Source organism: Cherax quadricarinatus, chromosome 17 (assembly GCF_038502225.1).
Source record: "Cherax quadricarinatus isolate ZL_2023a chromosome 17, ASM3850222v1, whole genome shotgun sequence".
Classification (NCBI taxonomy): domain Eukaryota; kingdom Metazoa; phylum Arthropoda; class Malacostraca; order Decapoda; family Parastacidae; genus Cherax; species Cherax quadricarinatus.
This window is the reverse complement of record NC_091308.1, coordinates 28,238,244-28,254,817: the sequence shown is the minus strand read 5'-3', so window position 1 is coordinate 28,254,817 and position 16,574 is coordinate 28,238,244. Positions and strand designations below refer to the sequence as shown.

The window sequence follows — 16,574 nt, the reverse complement described above, 5'->3', positions numbered from 1 at the left end:
CTACTTTGATCCATTCTCTCTAAATGACCAAACCACCTCAACAACCCCTCTTCTGCTCTCTGACTAATGCTTTTATTAATTCCACACCTTCTCCTAATTTCCACACTCCGAATTTTCTGCATAATATTTACACCACACATTGCCCTTAGACAGGACATCTCCACTGCCTCCAACCGTCTCCTCGCTGCTGCATTTACCACCCAAGCTTCACATCCATATAAGAGTGTTGGTACTACTATACTTTCATACATTCCCTTCTTTGCCTCCATAGATAACGTTTTTTGACTCCACATATACCTCAACGCACCACTCACCTTTTTTCCCTCATCAATTCTATGATTAACCTCATCCTTCATAAATCCATCCGCCGACACGTCAACTCCCAAGTATCTGAAAACATTCACTTCTTCCATACTCCTCCTCCCCAATTTGATATCCAATTTTTCTTTATCTAAATCATTTGATACCCTCATCACCTTACTCTTTTCTATGTTCACTTTCAACTTTCTACCTTTACACACATTCTCAAACTCATCCACTAACCTTTGCAATTTTTCTTTAGAATCTCCCATAAGCACAGTATCATCAGCAAAAAGTAACTGTGTCAATTCCCATTTTGAATTTGATTCCCCATAATTTAATCCTACCCCTCTCCCGAACACCCTAGCATTTACTTCTTTTACAACCCCATCTATAAATATATTAAACAACCATGGTGACATTACACATCCCTGTCTAAGACCTACTTTTACCGGGAAGTATTCTCCCTCTCTTCTACACACCCTAACCTGAGCCTCACTATCCTCATAAAAGCTCTTTACAGCATTTAGTAACTTACCACCTATTCCATAAACTTGCAACATCTGCCACATTGTTCCTCTATCCACTCTATCATATGCCTTTTCTAAATCCATAAATGCAATAAAAACTTCCCTACCTTTATCTAAATACTGTTCACATATATGCTTCAATGTAAACACTTGATCTACACATCCCCTACCCACTCTGAAGCCTCCTTGCTCATCCGCAATTCTACATTGTCTTACCTCTAATTCTTTCAATTATAACCCTACCGTATACTTTTCCTGGTATACTCAGTAAACTTATTCCTCTATAATTTTTACAATCTCTTTTGTCCCCTTTCCCTTTATATAAAGGGACTATACATGCTCTCCGCCAATCCCTAGGTACCTTCCCCTCTTTCATACATTTATTAAACAAAAGTACCAACCACTCCAACACTATATCCCCCTCTGCTTTTAACATTTCTGTCATGATCCCATCAGTTCCAGCTGCTTTACCCCCTTTCATTCTACGTAATGCCTCACGTACCTCCACCACACTTACATTCTGCTCTACTTCACTCCTAAAAGATGGTATACCTCCCTGGCCAGTGCATGAAATTACCGCCTCCCTTTCTTCCTCAACATTTAAAAGTTCCTCAAAATATTCTCGCCATCTACCTAATACCTCCATCTCCCCATCTACTAACTCCCCTACTCTGTTTTTAACGGACAAATCCATACTTTCCCTAGGCTTTCTTAACTTGTTTAACTCACTCCAAATTTTTTTCTTATTTTCATTAAAATTTCTTGACAGTGCCTCTCCCACTCTTTCATCTGCTCTCCTTTTGCACTCTCTCACCACTCTCTTCACCTTTCTTTTACTCTCCATATACTCTGCTCTTCTTATAACACTTCTGCTTTGTAAAAACCTCTCGTAAGCTACCTTTTTCTCTTTTATCACACCCTTTACTTCATCATTCCACCAATCACTCCTCTTTCCTCCTGTCCCCACCCTCCTATAACCACAAACTTCTGCCCCACATTCTAATACTGCATTTTTAAAACTATTCCAACCCTCTTCAACCCCCCCCACTACTCATCTTTGCACTAGCCCACCTTTCTGCCAATAGTCGCTTATATCTCGCCCGAACTTCCTCCTCCCTTAGTTTATACAGATTCATCGCCCTATTACTTGTTGTTGCCACCTTCCTCTTTTACCATCTACCTCTTACTCTAACTGTAGCTACAACTAAATAATGATCTGATATATCAGTTGCCCCTCTATAAACATGTACATCCTGGAGCCTACCCATCAACCTTTTATCCACCAATACATAATCTAACAAACTACTTTCATTATGTGCTACATCATACCTTGTATATTTTTTGATCCTCTTTTTCATAAAATATGTATTACTTATTACCAAATTTCTTTCTACACATAGCTCAATTAAAGGCTCCCCATTTACATTTACCCCTGGCACCCCAAATTTACCTACTACTCCCTCCATAACATTTTTACCCACTTTAGCATTGAAATCCCCAACCACCATATATATATATATATATATATATATATATATATATATATATATATATATATATATATATATATATATATATATATATATATATATATATATATAATCTGTAGGGGAAGGAAGGCGGGGTAGGGGTCGTCCTCGAGCAGGTTGGAGAGAGGGGGTAAAGGAGGTTTTGTGGGCGAGGGGCTTGGACTTCCAGCAAGCGTGCGTGAGCGTGTTCGATAGGAGTGAATGGAGACGAATGGTATTTGGGATCTGACGAGCTGTTGGAGTGTGAGCAGGGTAATATTTAGTGAAGGGATTCAGGGAAACCGGTTATTTTTATATAGCCAGACTTGAGTCCTGGAAATGGGAAGTACAATGCCTGCACTTTAAAGGAGGAGTTTGGGATATTGGCAGTTTGGAGGGATATAGTGTGTATCTTCATACGGATATGCTTCTAAACTGTTGTATTCTGGGCACCTTTGCAAAAATAGTGATAATGTGTGAGTGAGATGAAAGTGTTGAAGGATGATGAAAATAACTTCTTTTTGGGGATTTTCTTTCTTTTGGGGTCACCCTGCCTCGGTGAGAGACAGCCGAATATATATATATATTACTAGAGAAAGAAAAATTGTATTTTAAAACTATACATGATTCTTGTATTCATTCTAAACTCTTCAGTACATTAAAACGCTAAGTGAAAGACTATTTTCCAGTGCGTCCCAACAAAATGTATCAAGAGGTTGCTTACCTTCAAACACAACAACAGCCATGTGCTGGTGTATGTGATCACGTTAACATTCTCTCACTAGGGTAAGCTACAGGTACTTGTAGCATTTTTTTTTTATCTCAAAACAATCTTTCCACTGGCAACTCTTATCCCCCTTCCCAACGGAAAACCGTCTATATAACATTATCTCAGAGAGCTTTATCAAATTAGTATAATCTCTAAACAATAATTTAGAGAGACAGGTACAATCAATGGCCCTTGAATGCAAATGCAATTTTTAGGCAGCACCTTAAATTCATTATTAAATAGTATCAGTAAATAATAAGAGGCATTCAGACAACCTTTTAAGATCTAGGAACATAATTTCAAACGGCTCCTCTGCTAATGATATCATTATCAAGGTGTTCCTTTGATTCTAAAGAACTGTGCAGAGGATCCTTAACTTCGATGTCTTCTGCCTTCCGTTCACTTTCGTCTCTGACAGAGGAAGGCCTACGAAGAATAGTTTTGAAGAAAAATTCTTTGCCTTGGATAATAAGTGATTTCTGGAACAAAGTCCACGACTGAGGGGAGACCAGATTCTCTTCTACGTCATCAGGTGAATTACTGCCTGCGGAGAGTACATGAATGCCAGGTAAAACAAATGCTGTCTTTTAAAAAAATTCCTTAAAAATTATCTTTATTTTGAAGCAATTTTTTTTATAGTGTTATCATTATTATATATCATTAACATGTTGAATCTGACTATTGTTAGGGTTGAGTCTGTCCGGATTTAAGTAACGAATTTCATTTTACCAATGAATAAAGATTCCTATGCTATAGCTTTCAGGGTTATTATTATTATTATTATTATTATAAATATTTCAATTGAGGGAGTTTGGATATAGTTTACTTCTGGGCACACTGTCTAAAAAGTAAGAAGGTAATTTATAACTTAGTATATGAAAACCATCTTGGGCACATGAAAATTTCTTATGGAATAAGAAGACTGCCAATAGTTCATGAAATTGGTATATAGTCTGGGAAGATGGTCTAGAGCGAATAAAAGTTATTTAATTTATAAGAAGAGATTAGCCTGTTCAGCGAGTATAAAGGTGATTTAAGATCTGGGAAGACTTTCACAATTATAGCTCCAGTTTACAATGTCTGTTGCCAAGGTTGTTTGAAGTTGTAAAAAATCAGAGTACAGGTGATTCCTGTCACGTACCTGTGATAGCGGTGACAATGACAGCCACCACTATACAGAAGAGTGTCCCCCACAGAGAGTTGAGGCAGTAAGAGAGACCATACAGAGGATGGATCCTGCAGCACAAGGAAACATAACTGTTAAAACAAATGAAACTCATAATGAAGGACTGTCCAAAATTATTTCTTGTGCTAGTTAATATATTCGAAAATGAAACCCCCTCTGTGAGTTTCTCATGACTAAGTTCACTGGACTTCCCAATATTACCCTGATTTAATAAACATTTTTCTCCCATTTTCATCTCTTTGCTGTTATAATCCTTCCTGAGTTACATTTATTTATTTATTTGACCATTATCCTTATACTTATCCTTCAATGATTCATTCTCTGCTATGTCTCATACTTGAGTTTCTTATTGTTCGTCAAGTTTATCTCCTCACTTCCTGTACGAAATTTTTTCCTTATAAATATTTTCTCACTTCTTGCCATTTATGTGCTTCTTATTGACGTTTATGTACTCATTCTCGCCACTTTTTTTTTTTTTGTCTCCTGCCATTACCCTCTTCTGCCTTTTGTAAAATCACAAATAAGAATTTGTCTCAACGAGGACACAGTGAAATTATAAGAACGAAATAATTTGTAAATTTACTTTTGTGCTAATTAAAAAACAATAAAAAAAATACGAGTTCTGCCATAGAATTCTATGTATTACATTTCATACATTTTTCTCCTTCCTGGATTAACAATATAATCTTACTATCTACCACAAATATCCATACAGCCTAATACTATGGGTAATCAGGTCACTGAAAAATATACTACTGATGCTGCAAGCAGCAGAATGTGTACACGTACATTTCCTCCTCCGGCAGTGTTGAGTGTGACACCAAGGTTGTGTTTGGAGCAACAGTGGTGGTGATGGTTAGGTTGAGCGGGGTGGATGTCATAGTGTTAATGTTTGGACATCCGTCTCTGGACAGTGGCAGGTACTCCGCCTTGGGTTGAGTCAGCTGACCAATGACGATCCAGATGTTGAGAATGATGGCCACAACAAACCCGGTGGAGGCTCCCTGGAAAGGTTATATAATTTGTATTCTTTCAGTGTTCCATATGATGGTACACGGCGATTATGAAAATTAACATTTCTGCACTAACACACACACAGCAAATCTGATTAAGTAATATTTGTGAATGTGATTAATTTCTCTTACAGTAAATACAAATAGAAAGCTTTAATTCCATTTTTCCAGTATCTTTTTCATAAATTAAGTCGCCAATATGTTATTGTGGGACCAAAACTTTGAAAAAGAGCTCATTTTATTTCTTATGTAACTATTATTAGCCTTGTGGAAAGTAATTTCCCAAAAATTATGCTGTATATTTTTTATAATGTAAATATACCTAATTAATACATTACTATTGCTCTAAGGTATATTTTAAAGAAGTGAACCGACAGGGAAGCTCTGCGCTGACGAGCAGGGGGAAGAGACACCATTGTTTTTGAATGTGGTACAAGCACGTTAGCGAAATGTGAATAATTTTCGTCGCTCTAGGGGTTATATTGGGCTTAAAACCTCTCAAATAGGAGCCGAATTCATTGGATTTTCAGTCCTGCATAATGTGAGCATTAAGCAGATGGACAGGACAGCTTTAGAACCCCAGCTAAGTTGTCTATTTTGTGTTGAAATTCTGGCCAGTATTTTCTTCATAAATTTAGGCAGGAAGGTTGGTATGACACACCGTAATCTCCAGACTAATTGGTGAGTCTAATTATTATAAATTCTCCTTCAATGTATATGTATTCACATTTTAAATTTAATATACAGTCCACATATTTATATTAATGTTTTTACCAGAATTCCTGGTGATGTATATTTCATTTGAAATTAATATAGGTCCAGAGTGACTTGTGGAGAGATAGATTATGGTTGGTATCGAAGGGGGACATTTTTTGCGACCTAGGTGTCCTAAAATTCCTACTTGTCTCTGTAACCTTGATAAAGAATAATTATCTTGTTACCATTTACTGGTATGTATCTTATGAGTTACATCCAGGTAAATTTAATTTTCCACAAGCCTTATTGATTTTGAAAATATATGATTAACTTACCTTAGCATTAACCCATGGAAGGTAGACAGCCGTGAGGAAGAGGCCAATGAGAGGGCCAGAGAGGGCTCCATTAATAGCAAAGAGTGCCCTCAGGAATGACCTGCCAAGCTGCGATACTGCCAGACCCAAGATGATGCCCAGCACACCAGCAGCGAACACTGTTAAGAAATAATAACATTAAACTTGACAATAAACTAGATATAAGTAGTTGGCAAGTCTTTGGAAGCAAGAAAATTATGTAAAGACAAATGTGAAATGAGGTAAAAAATCAGATTACCTACCTAGCACCTTCTGAAGTCCACCGATTTTGACCTCACTCCAGTTTTTGAAGACTGGCATAACTTTCAGGAAATCCTCCCACAAAAGTGCTGTCATTGAGTTGAGCTGAGTTGACACTGAACTGTTTGGGCAAACAGGCTGTGTATAAGAATGTGTAAAATTGTTTCGGATCTCTTATTAGAATAGTGTTAAGACACATTCACAATAACACAACCAATGGGATGAAATGCATAGCAACAAAGAGTAACTAACCCAAAACAGTAGTAAAACAAAAAAAAAAATGGAGACAAGAGTATACGAGTATTATACGCAAATGCAGATAGCATCATAAACAAGAGCAGTAAAGTAGCGAAGAGTAGCAGAATATAATCAGACATAATGACAATTAGAAAGAATAAAAAGGCACATTACCGTGACTGGAATAATACACAACCCTCACAAAGGAGACTGAAGCTTATGACTACATTTCGGTCTGACTTGAACTGAAATGGCATCACAAGTTTCAGTCTCCTTTGTGCAGGTTGTGTATAATAACAATTATAAAGAAAAAATCACGTATGAAACTTCTACTAAACTATTCCTCGAAGATTATAAAACATTTGAAGAGAGATTATAGGAAAATAAAAAGTAGTACCGTTGATCAGGATCCACTGGAGATCTGACGGACGGGAAAAACATAAGTGAAAATTTCAATTAATAACTGGGAAATCCAGCATAATAGTAACAATAATGTATAACCCATCATCCAACAGGAGGAAGTTAAGACACTAGGATGCAGACAACAGGACAACCAAAAATCTTTTGAAGATCAAGAGACATGAAGAGTACAACTATATGCAGTTATGGCAAACTTCATCAGTCATAATGTAAATGTTTACAACAATAAAACTAGAGATGATCACTCCGCCTGACTGGACGAGATACTCTAGCTAAACGATTCACATATAATAGTAAATTATGAATTATTCTTTGAGCTGACATTATGCTGAGTTTGGAAAATTAATATAATTGAAAGGGAAGAGACTGAAAAAGAGGTAGAAAGACTTAAAAAAAAATCATGAATGGAATAAACTTCCTTTACTTAGTACAAAGGGAAAGCGAGCTTGATGAAAAAGTCTGATGACTATCAAATACAAAAAAAATTTGATGGGATGTCTGAATGAAAAACGTTTTGAAAATATATAAAAATTCATACCTGCCAAATGACGGGTAACACAGAGCCCATGGCATAACCAAAGTTACAGAAAAGCTAAAAAAAAAAAAGGATAAAATATGGAAAGAGCACAGAACGTGAATGAAGAAGGAAAACTGAAAAAGCAGGTGAGCAAGAAATAAAAAAGTCCATGGGTAAAATTAGAGAGACAAGAGTGGCAATTTGAAAAGCAGAGAAGCTACACATCGGAAAGAACGTAATACATGTATATTTTGGAGCCACATTAGGAAAACAGTAGATTGTGGCCATTTCTGTCATTTTTTTTCATAATCAAAGAATACCTACACACACACATATATAATACCCTCAAGTAACCAATCAGAGAGCCCTAACTCCTTCCCAAGGGCAGAGTGTAAGTGTGTAGTTCCAGACTTGGGAGCAGATTTCCAAATCCTCGTAAGTTGGAATAATGACTAGACACTTTCAACAATTCATAAAAATATAATTATGATAGACACTGTCAATCTATAACATACTAGAAGCACATCCAAATCCCTCCAGTATGTTTATGCTTGCCCAAGAAAGGGTAAATGTAATTAAATTATTTTCATTCTGTTGGAAGTATTAATAAAACCTTAACAGCCTTTAGCTGATACCATCCCCTTATTAACTGCGGTACAACAGAAATAGCTAGAAACCTGATACTAGACATAACTACCATCTACTTCATACCATTAAGTTATATCTGAGACTGGTGGGTTGTGAGACATACCTGAGGACGGCGGCGTAGATGGCTGCTACGAAGAGTCCTGAAAGACCAGGGATCTTTGTAAGAACTACAAGGACATAAGTTACGACCACGGAAGATGGGTCTGGGCTACCGTGTGGGGCGGTGATGGGGTCGCAGTCCTTGAAGTGAGCGTACATAACCAGCCCGGAAAGGTGGATCAACGCTCGCAGGAACACCATTCCCATGGCAGCGTAGTATAATACCCTGTGTAGGACACAGTCACTTTAGCATCTAGATGTATTTTGGTCACTGTACGATTCGAGAAAGGTATCCCCGCATTTCTTAACCCTAGTCCCGTGCCACAATGCACCTGAGTGGAACTGGGCAGAGCGCAGCATAAATTGATAATGCGCTAAATATTAACGTTGAAGATTCGAGGGGAGGCAGAAGATGCATTCAAAAGTCTTCATAAAGAAACTAACATCCAAATTCATTCAATAAAAATGGTAAATTAGGATATTACACAGCCCAAATCTAATTCATTTTTTTCAGAGACAAAAAGGACCACAATCCTAAGTAAGTTAATCTTACGGAAGTTTAGTGTCATACATACAAATTTTTAACAGTGGCTTTGAGGGCACGCAAATGTTATTTTTTTTATTAACGCATAGGCCGTTTCCCACCAAGGAAGGGTGACCCGAAAAAGAAAATTTCATCACCATTCACTCCATTAGTGTCTTGCCACAGGCGAGCTTACACTACAGTTATAAAACTGCAACATTCACACCCCTCTTTCAAAGTGCATGCACTGTACTTCCCATATCTAGGACTTAAGTCCAGCCTGCCGGTTTCCCTGAATCCCTTCATAAATGTTACCTTGCTCACACTCCAACAGCACGTCAAATCCTAAAAACCATTTGTCTCCATTCGCGCCTATCTAACACACTCACGCATGCTTACTGGAAGTCCAGCAAGCATGCATGAGCGCAAATGTTATAGGCAAACGCGAACGCAAATGTTATAGGCAAACGTGAACGCAAATGTTATAGGCAAATGTGAACGCAAATGTTATAGGCAAACGTGAACGCAAATGTTTTAGGCAAACGTGAACGCAAATGTTATAGACACATAACATTTAGGTATAGTAGGCTTGTGGACGGCACCTACTGTGGATTCCATCTCATATTGGTCTTCAGATGCATGACAGAAATAATGAAATGGCTAAGTTATATGCCTTCAAAGAGCGAATAGATTACAATCTTGGGCTGTCATTTAGCAGTTTGAGAACAATAATATGATTGTGGGAGAATGAACCAGTTAGGCCATCTATCATCATGCAGGAGGAGCCACATGTCTATGGTGCACCCAACAAAATAAGCAGACTCTTGGATGTCGCTACCTCCTAGCTCCGGCTGGGATACAGGTATCCGTGCTTGCTACTTTAGCGAGCGGTCTACCAGCTCATTTACACTAACCTATAGGTTAAGTTAGTGTAAATGACCTGGTAGACCGCACGCTAAAGTAGCACCCAAGTATCTCTGAGAGGTTAAATCACCACCACCATATGTAGACCAAACGAAATGTAAACTTTGCTTGATGGACTATTATCACGCCTTGCGCCAATATGTATTGGGATGCGATAAAATTAGTGAATTCTGAGGCAACTTACTCAGAAGTGTTCAAGGAATGTTCAAGTATTTTATCCACTGTGCTATATTACAAATCATCCTAGAAAAATAACCTGACTTCGTTCGCTGTAAATAAAGCATTACCACTTTGTGTGTGCGTGTGTACTCACCTAATTGTGGTTGCAGGGGTCGATTCATAGCTCCTGGCCCCACCTCTTCACCGGTTACTACTAGGTTCTCTCTCTCCCTGCTCCATGAGCTTTATCATAACTCATTTTAAAACTATATGGATTCTGCCTCCACTATGTCACTGTCCAGACTATTCCACTTTCAGACAACTCAATGGCTGAAGAAATACTTTCTAACATCCCTCTGACTCATCTGAGTCTTCAACTTCCAATTGTGACCCCTTGTTGTGTCCCATCTCCGAAACATTCTTTCCCCATTCACCTAGTCAGTTCCTCTCAGCATTTTATGTTATCATCATGTCCTCCTTATGCCCCCTGTCCTACAATGTTAATGTTATTAGGTTGAGTTCCCTTAACCTCTCCTCGTAGGACAAACCCCTTAGCTTAGGAACTAAACTAGTCTTGTTGCATACCTTTGCACTTTCTCGAATTTCTTGACCACGTGTGAGTTCCAAATAATTGGTTCTACATACTCCAATATGGGCCTGGCATACAGGGTGTACAGTCTTGAACGATTCCTTACTGAGGCATCGGAATGCTGTTCTGAGGTTTGCCAGGCGCCCATATGCTGCAGCAGTTATTTGGTTGATGTGCGCTTCAGGAGATGTGCCTGGTGTTATACTCACCCCAAGATCTTTTTCCTTTGTAGATGAATGGTTCAGAGAACCGACATGTTGATAAATTAGACACATGTGCAACTCTTGGGTATCTTTATTGAGGAAACGTTTCGCCACACAGTGGCTTCATCAGTCCATACATAGGAGAAACTTGAAGAACAGGAGGAGAATGAGGTAATCAGTCCCTCAACCTTGAGTCGATGTGTTCAGTCCATCAATCTTGAGTAGAATACGGCAGATGAGCGGAGAAGCAGCTTATAAACCGTATGGCAGGAGAGGTGTAGCAGTCATAGGTAGTGTCACAATGTGACACTACCTATGACTGCTACACCTCTCCTGCCATACGGTTTATAAGCTGCTTCTCCGCTCATCTGCCTTATTCTACTCAAGATTGATGGACTGAACACATCGACTCAAGGTTGAGGGACTGATTACCTCATTCTCCTCATGTTCTTCAAGTTTCTCCTATGTATGGACTGATGAAGCCACTGTGTGGCGAAACGTTTCCTCAATAAAGATACCCAAGAGTTGCACATGTGTCTAATTTATCATCCTTTTCCTTGAGTGAGGTTTGCAGTTTTTAGTTCCCTAGGCTGTCCTCTGCCTGTGGTCTTGTTTGCCCTTCCCCGAGCTTCATTACTTTGCATCTGGCGGGGTTAAATTTCAGGGGACAGTTGCTGGACCAGGCTTGTAGCCTGTCCAGGTCCCTTTGTAGTCCGTCTGATCCTCATCTGATTTAATTTTCATTAACTTCACATCATCTGCAAACAGGGACACTTCGAATCTATCCCTTCCAGCATGTCATTCATATATATCAGAAACAGCACCGATCCTAGGACTGACCCCTGTAGAACTCCGCTCGTCACAAGCGCCCACTCTGACACCCCGTAACGCAACATGACTCGTTGTTGCCTCCCTGTCAGATATTCTCTGATCCACTGCAGTGCCTTTCCTGTTATGCGTGCCTGATTCCTTAGCTTTTGCACTAATATCTTGTGTGGAACTGTGTCGAAAGCCTTCTTGCAGTTCAAGAAAATGCAATCTACCCACCCTTCTCTCTCTTGCCTTACTACCGCCCACAGGATGGGTATGAGATGCATGATAAAGATGTTGAAGAATTGAGACACTTATGCAACACATGGGAATCTTTATTGAAGAAATGTTCCGCCACACAGTGGCTTCATCAGTCCAATACAAAGTAGAATGGGTAAGGAGAGTAGAAGTTTGAGGTAATCAGTCCCTCAGCCTGGAATCGATGTGTTCAGTCCATCACTCTTGTAGGAAGTGCAGCACAGGGCCAGAGAGGTGGCTTATATACTGCGGTGAGATGAGTTGAAGCAGGAAGAGGCGGGATCACAGTGGGACCTGCCACTAGTGTAAGTAGGTCGTCGTCCAAAGGTTGGACAAGTGTTGAAGTCTTTGTACCAAGATCCCATGATGTTGCAGTGTCTGTCAGACTGATGAAGCCACTGTGTGGCGAAACGTTTTTTCAATAAAGATTCCCACATGTTGCATAAGTGTCTCAGTTCTTCAACTTGTCGGTTTTCATAACCATTCATCACATAATAAAGATGTTAAACTAACTAAATATAATAGAACATTAAGATGATTTATCCAAGGATAACCAAATAAAGTCAAACACTATGACTTATTTTTAATCAGATGAGACATTTTTCAATTATTTCAAAGAAATTAATTTGATTAATAAAACTGGCACATGATAATTTACACATGATAACTCACACAAGATAACTTACACAAGTTTAAAGCAGACCAGAAGATGCATTTTCCAGTTATTTCACAATCAAAAATTTTTTTTGCCTATACAGCCTAAACTCATGAAACAATCCATCTATTTCCTACGACGTATAAGCCATTGAGATTTATGCAGTTCACAACTGTACATTTTAATAAGAGAAAAGTGCAAACCTGAAAGGGTTGTATAGCACCTGTGGAATGGATTGCATTCAAATTCCATCGAAGCAATGGGAAGGTAAGTCTAACTCCTTGGATCAAGAGCCTCTCACTAGTATCATGCCAAAATAATGGAACAACGTAAAATAATATATTGCTGAGAGATTAAAAATGGCAAAATGGCATCTACATACTCCATTAAATACACCAACCTTCTTCTAAGTAGGATACACCAGAGGAGCCTGTCTACCCATTACGTGAAAAAAATCTGGGAATGCCCTATGTAGCATTGTGTATAGGACACCCACTCGTGTAAATAGTCTACTAATCATGTAAAAAAAAAGATACATTACATAAGCACAGAAAATTTGAAGCCGTTTGAATAGGTGTTTTACCTGGAGTTTACCTGGAGAGAGTTCCGGGGGTCAACGCCCCCGCGGCCCGGTCTGAGACCAGGCCTCCTGGTGGATCAGAGCCTGATCAATCAGGCTGTTGCTGCTGGCTGCACGCAAACCAACATACGAGCCACAGCCCGGCTGATCCGGAACTGACTTTAGGTGCTTGTCCAGTGCCAGCTTGAAGACTAATAAACGAAAACTTGTGAGAAAGCAAACGAAAGTTGCTGAAAATTTTCTGAAAAATAGGAGTCTCCCCTTACATTTACAATGTTGAAATTACTCGTACACATCTGAATTACAATCTCCGCCATCATCGATTTTTTGGCACATTTTTTGAACATTTGAAGCTCCGGCCACTGAAGATTTTGGAAGTTATCCCAGCCATTCCAGGAGACTGGGAATGAGTTTAACAAACGTGGTCAGAGGGCACGTGAACATGTATGAAAACTTGTGTAATATTTGCCTCCTTGTGAGTTCTCTCTAGTTAGGACTGCTGACCCCGTCCCCGAGACTCCTTGTCGTGTCTCACAAGTGGCTTGTACAACACTTTTGAGTAAAAACTATAAACTCTAGTAAATATAAATTACAAATTACCTGATAGTTAGTCATGGGCACGCCTGTTAAGTTAACTCCTGATTTCCACACCCAGTATTTAGTGGCCACGTGACTAGGGGTTAAATAAATAATAGTATCACCAACGGGTCTGGCGCAAAGACTTGTATCCACAAATTTGTTGTAAGGCTTCTAAAGTACGTTGTTAACTGCCAGGTAACGTTGGGCATCCGTGTGAGATTTGTGGAAAATACTGTACATTCTTCAAAAATACAGTGTATTTTATATGTAAATTAGTGTAATATTCTATAGGTAATAAAAATTGTTATAAAAAATGGGAATTTCTGCACCTGCGCAGACAGAGACTCGCCATTGTTGTTTGAATTGAACAATCAACGTTAGTGAATAATCGGAAGAATTTTCGTCGCTCTAGAGGTTAAATTGGGCTGACACCTCTCAAATAGGAGCCGAGATTGTTGGATGTGCGTTCCTGCATAACTTGAGATATCAGACGACTGGACAAGACAGCTCCAGGAACCTCAGATAAGCTATCTAAACTTGTGTTATAATTCTGGCCAGCATTATCTTCATAAATTTGGTTAGAATGAGGTTTTTGAGTATGATACACATTAATCTCCAGTCAGATTGGCGAGTGATATCAAGATATATTCTCCTTCTGTTATATAAATGTGTATAAGTACCATTAATTTTAATATACAGTCCACCAATTTTTATATTTACCAGAATTCCTGGTGTGTATGTACATTTCATTTGTAATTATAGGTCTAGAGCAACTTGTGGACATGAGTTGTAGGTATCGAAGGGGGACATTTTTGTGACCTAGGTGTCCCAAATTCCTACTTGTCTAAGTAACTTTCATAAATAATAATTGTGTTACCATTTACTGGTATGTCATCCAGATAAATGTAATTTTCCACAGGACTCAAAAGACAGAAACTTGTAAAGAAGTGCTGCCACCACAATCCTTGTCTAAGAGATGGCTACCAGCATCCTTCTCCCTCTAGTTCACTAGAGGACCCCGCAAGGTGTCTACGTATCTATTTTTCCCTACTCATTTATATCTAATGTTAACATATTAAAGCCTAAAACTACATATTTTAAGTCTATTGTTAGTTCTAACCTAATGCTACCTGAAACCTAGTAATATATCAGGGTAAACATATCAATAATAATGTGGTGACTCATGATTTCCATTACTTCGTTAGCGTGAGTACTCAAACATCTATGGTTTTGTTTACAATGGTCCCAGTGAGATTTATTAAGGCTTAATAAATTCCCACAACATGCCAATTGTTCCTAAGATTTTGGTCCTCGTTGCTGTATACAAGTATTGAAAATTTTAAAATCTGAGGCGTTCTCGAGTCATGAGCGAAATACAATCGAAACGTTGGAATAATGCAATAATTTCGCATAAAACATTCTGAACTTAAAGAAAAGAATATATTTCATAGTGTTTGTTTATTATTAAACTATTATGACTTGAAGGGAAGAAGGCCTGAGCTTGCTACCATCTGCAGCTCATAAGGCTGCCATCCCCACGAGCCCCTTCGAGGCGGGGTAGATGGCAGACCAGAGGCCTAGCTTCTCCCTACGAGCCCCGTGAGGGCGGGGAATGTGGCTAGGCCTGGGGACACTTGGTCCCAAAGATGAGGAGGTACTTGTCCCTCCTCCCATGGGAGACTTAAATCTCGAGACACTCCCCAGATAGGGAGCCAAGGCCGGGTCACCACTACTTGGAAAAGACCCGGGCCGGGAGAATACCGGTGAATAAAAAAAAAAAATATTATGACTGGATCGACACCATGCCTAACCCTTCTAGGGTAGGGTAGGTGCCTGAGCCCGAGCTTACAGCTCACAAGACTGTCATTCCCATTAGTCCCCTTGGGGCGGGGATGACAAGACCAGAGAGGCCTAGCTTGTGACTAGGCCTGGGGACAGTTGGTCCCAAAGATGAGGAGGTACTTGTGCCTCCTCCCATGGGAGACTTAGGTCTCAGACAGTCCCTAAAGAGGGAGCCAAGGCCGGGCCACCACTTGGAAAAGGCCTGGGCCGGGAGAATACCGGCGAATCTTTAATAATAATAAAATATTATGACTGGCTAGGCCTGGGGACAGTTGGTCCCAAAGATGAGGAGGTACTTGTACCTCATCACTCATAATAAGCCGAACTCCAATTAGACTGGATATTAACTCATCAAAACTTTACTACTAAATTAGTACAGTTAAAGTGTAGGGAGCAGAAAGTGTGGCAGCCTTGTATGCCAACCAGTGTACTCATATTACAGACACCCTTAACTCCCTCTGCCTCCACTTTTAACCTGTTAGACTGGGAAAAATCCACTCGTTTTTCCACAGGAACAAAATATTTAGGAAACGTGTGCCGCCATGGCAGATATGTTATAACTTCGTGCTTTCTGTATTTGTTACTGATATCTGGGAGTCTTCTAAACAATGCTGTCACCTTAACTCTGGCTTCCTTTTATTTCATCAAATGTCTCTCAGTGTCTATGCATCATTACTTTAATCATCCCTGCATCACAAGTATTTATGTTCGTTGATCATAATAGAAATATTGTTTCCGTAATAAAATGTTCTAAGTGTTTGCTTATGTGCCATTATTTACAACTTATCAGCATCATATACGGAGCATTCCACCATGTTGTCCGACACTGCAATACATGATGGACGTTACTTATAGGGTCTAATGTCTTTAACAATGAAGTCACACAGCCTTTGAAACCGACATTCAATCGTGGAG

The 16,574-nt window shown here is 39.2% G+C and overlaps 1 protein-coding gene across 1 annotated transcript in view; it reads right to left on the bottom strand.

Annotated features, from left to right (window-relative positions):
* Positions 1 to 2,816: 2,816 nt before the first annotated feature.
* Positions 2,817 to 16,574, bottom strand: part of LOC128686326 (sodium-coupled monocarboxylate transporter 1-like) — a 185,833-nt gene continuing 172,075 nt past the window's right edge. The window contains exons 6-11 of the mRNA XM_070085893.1: positions 8,542 to 8,763; positions 6,619 to 6,737; positions 6,338 to 6,495; positions 5,083 to 5,297; positions 4,249 to 4,343; positions 2,817 to 3,651 (exon numbers count right to left, since the gene is read on the bottom strand). Coding sequence (XP_069941994.1) covers positions 3,407 to 3,651; positions 4,249 to 4,343; positions 5,083 to 5,297; positions 6,338 to 6,495; positions 6,619 to 6,737; positions 8,542 to 8,763 — 1,054 coding nt within the window. The 3' untranslated portion in view covers positions 2,817 to 3,406. The remainder of the gene's footprint in view (positions 3,652 to 4,248; positions 4,344 to 5,082; positions 5,298 to 6,337; positions 6,496 to 6,618; positions 6,738 to 8,541; positions 8,764 to 16,574) is intronic.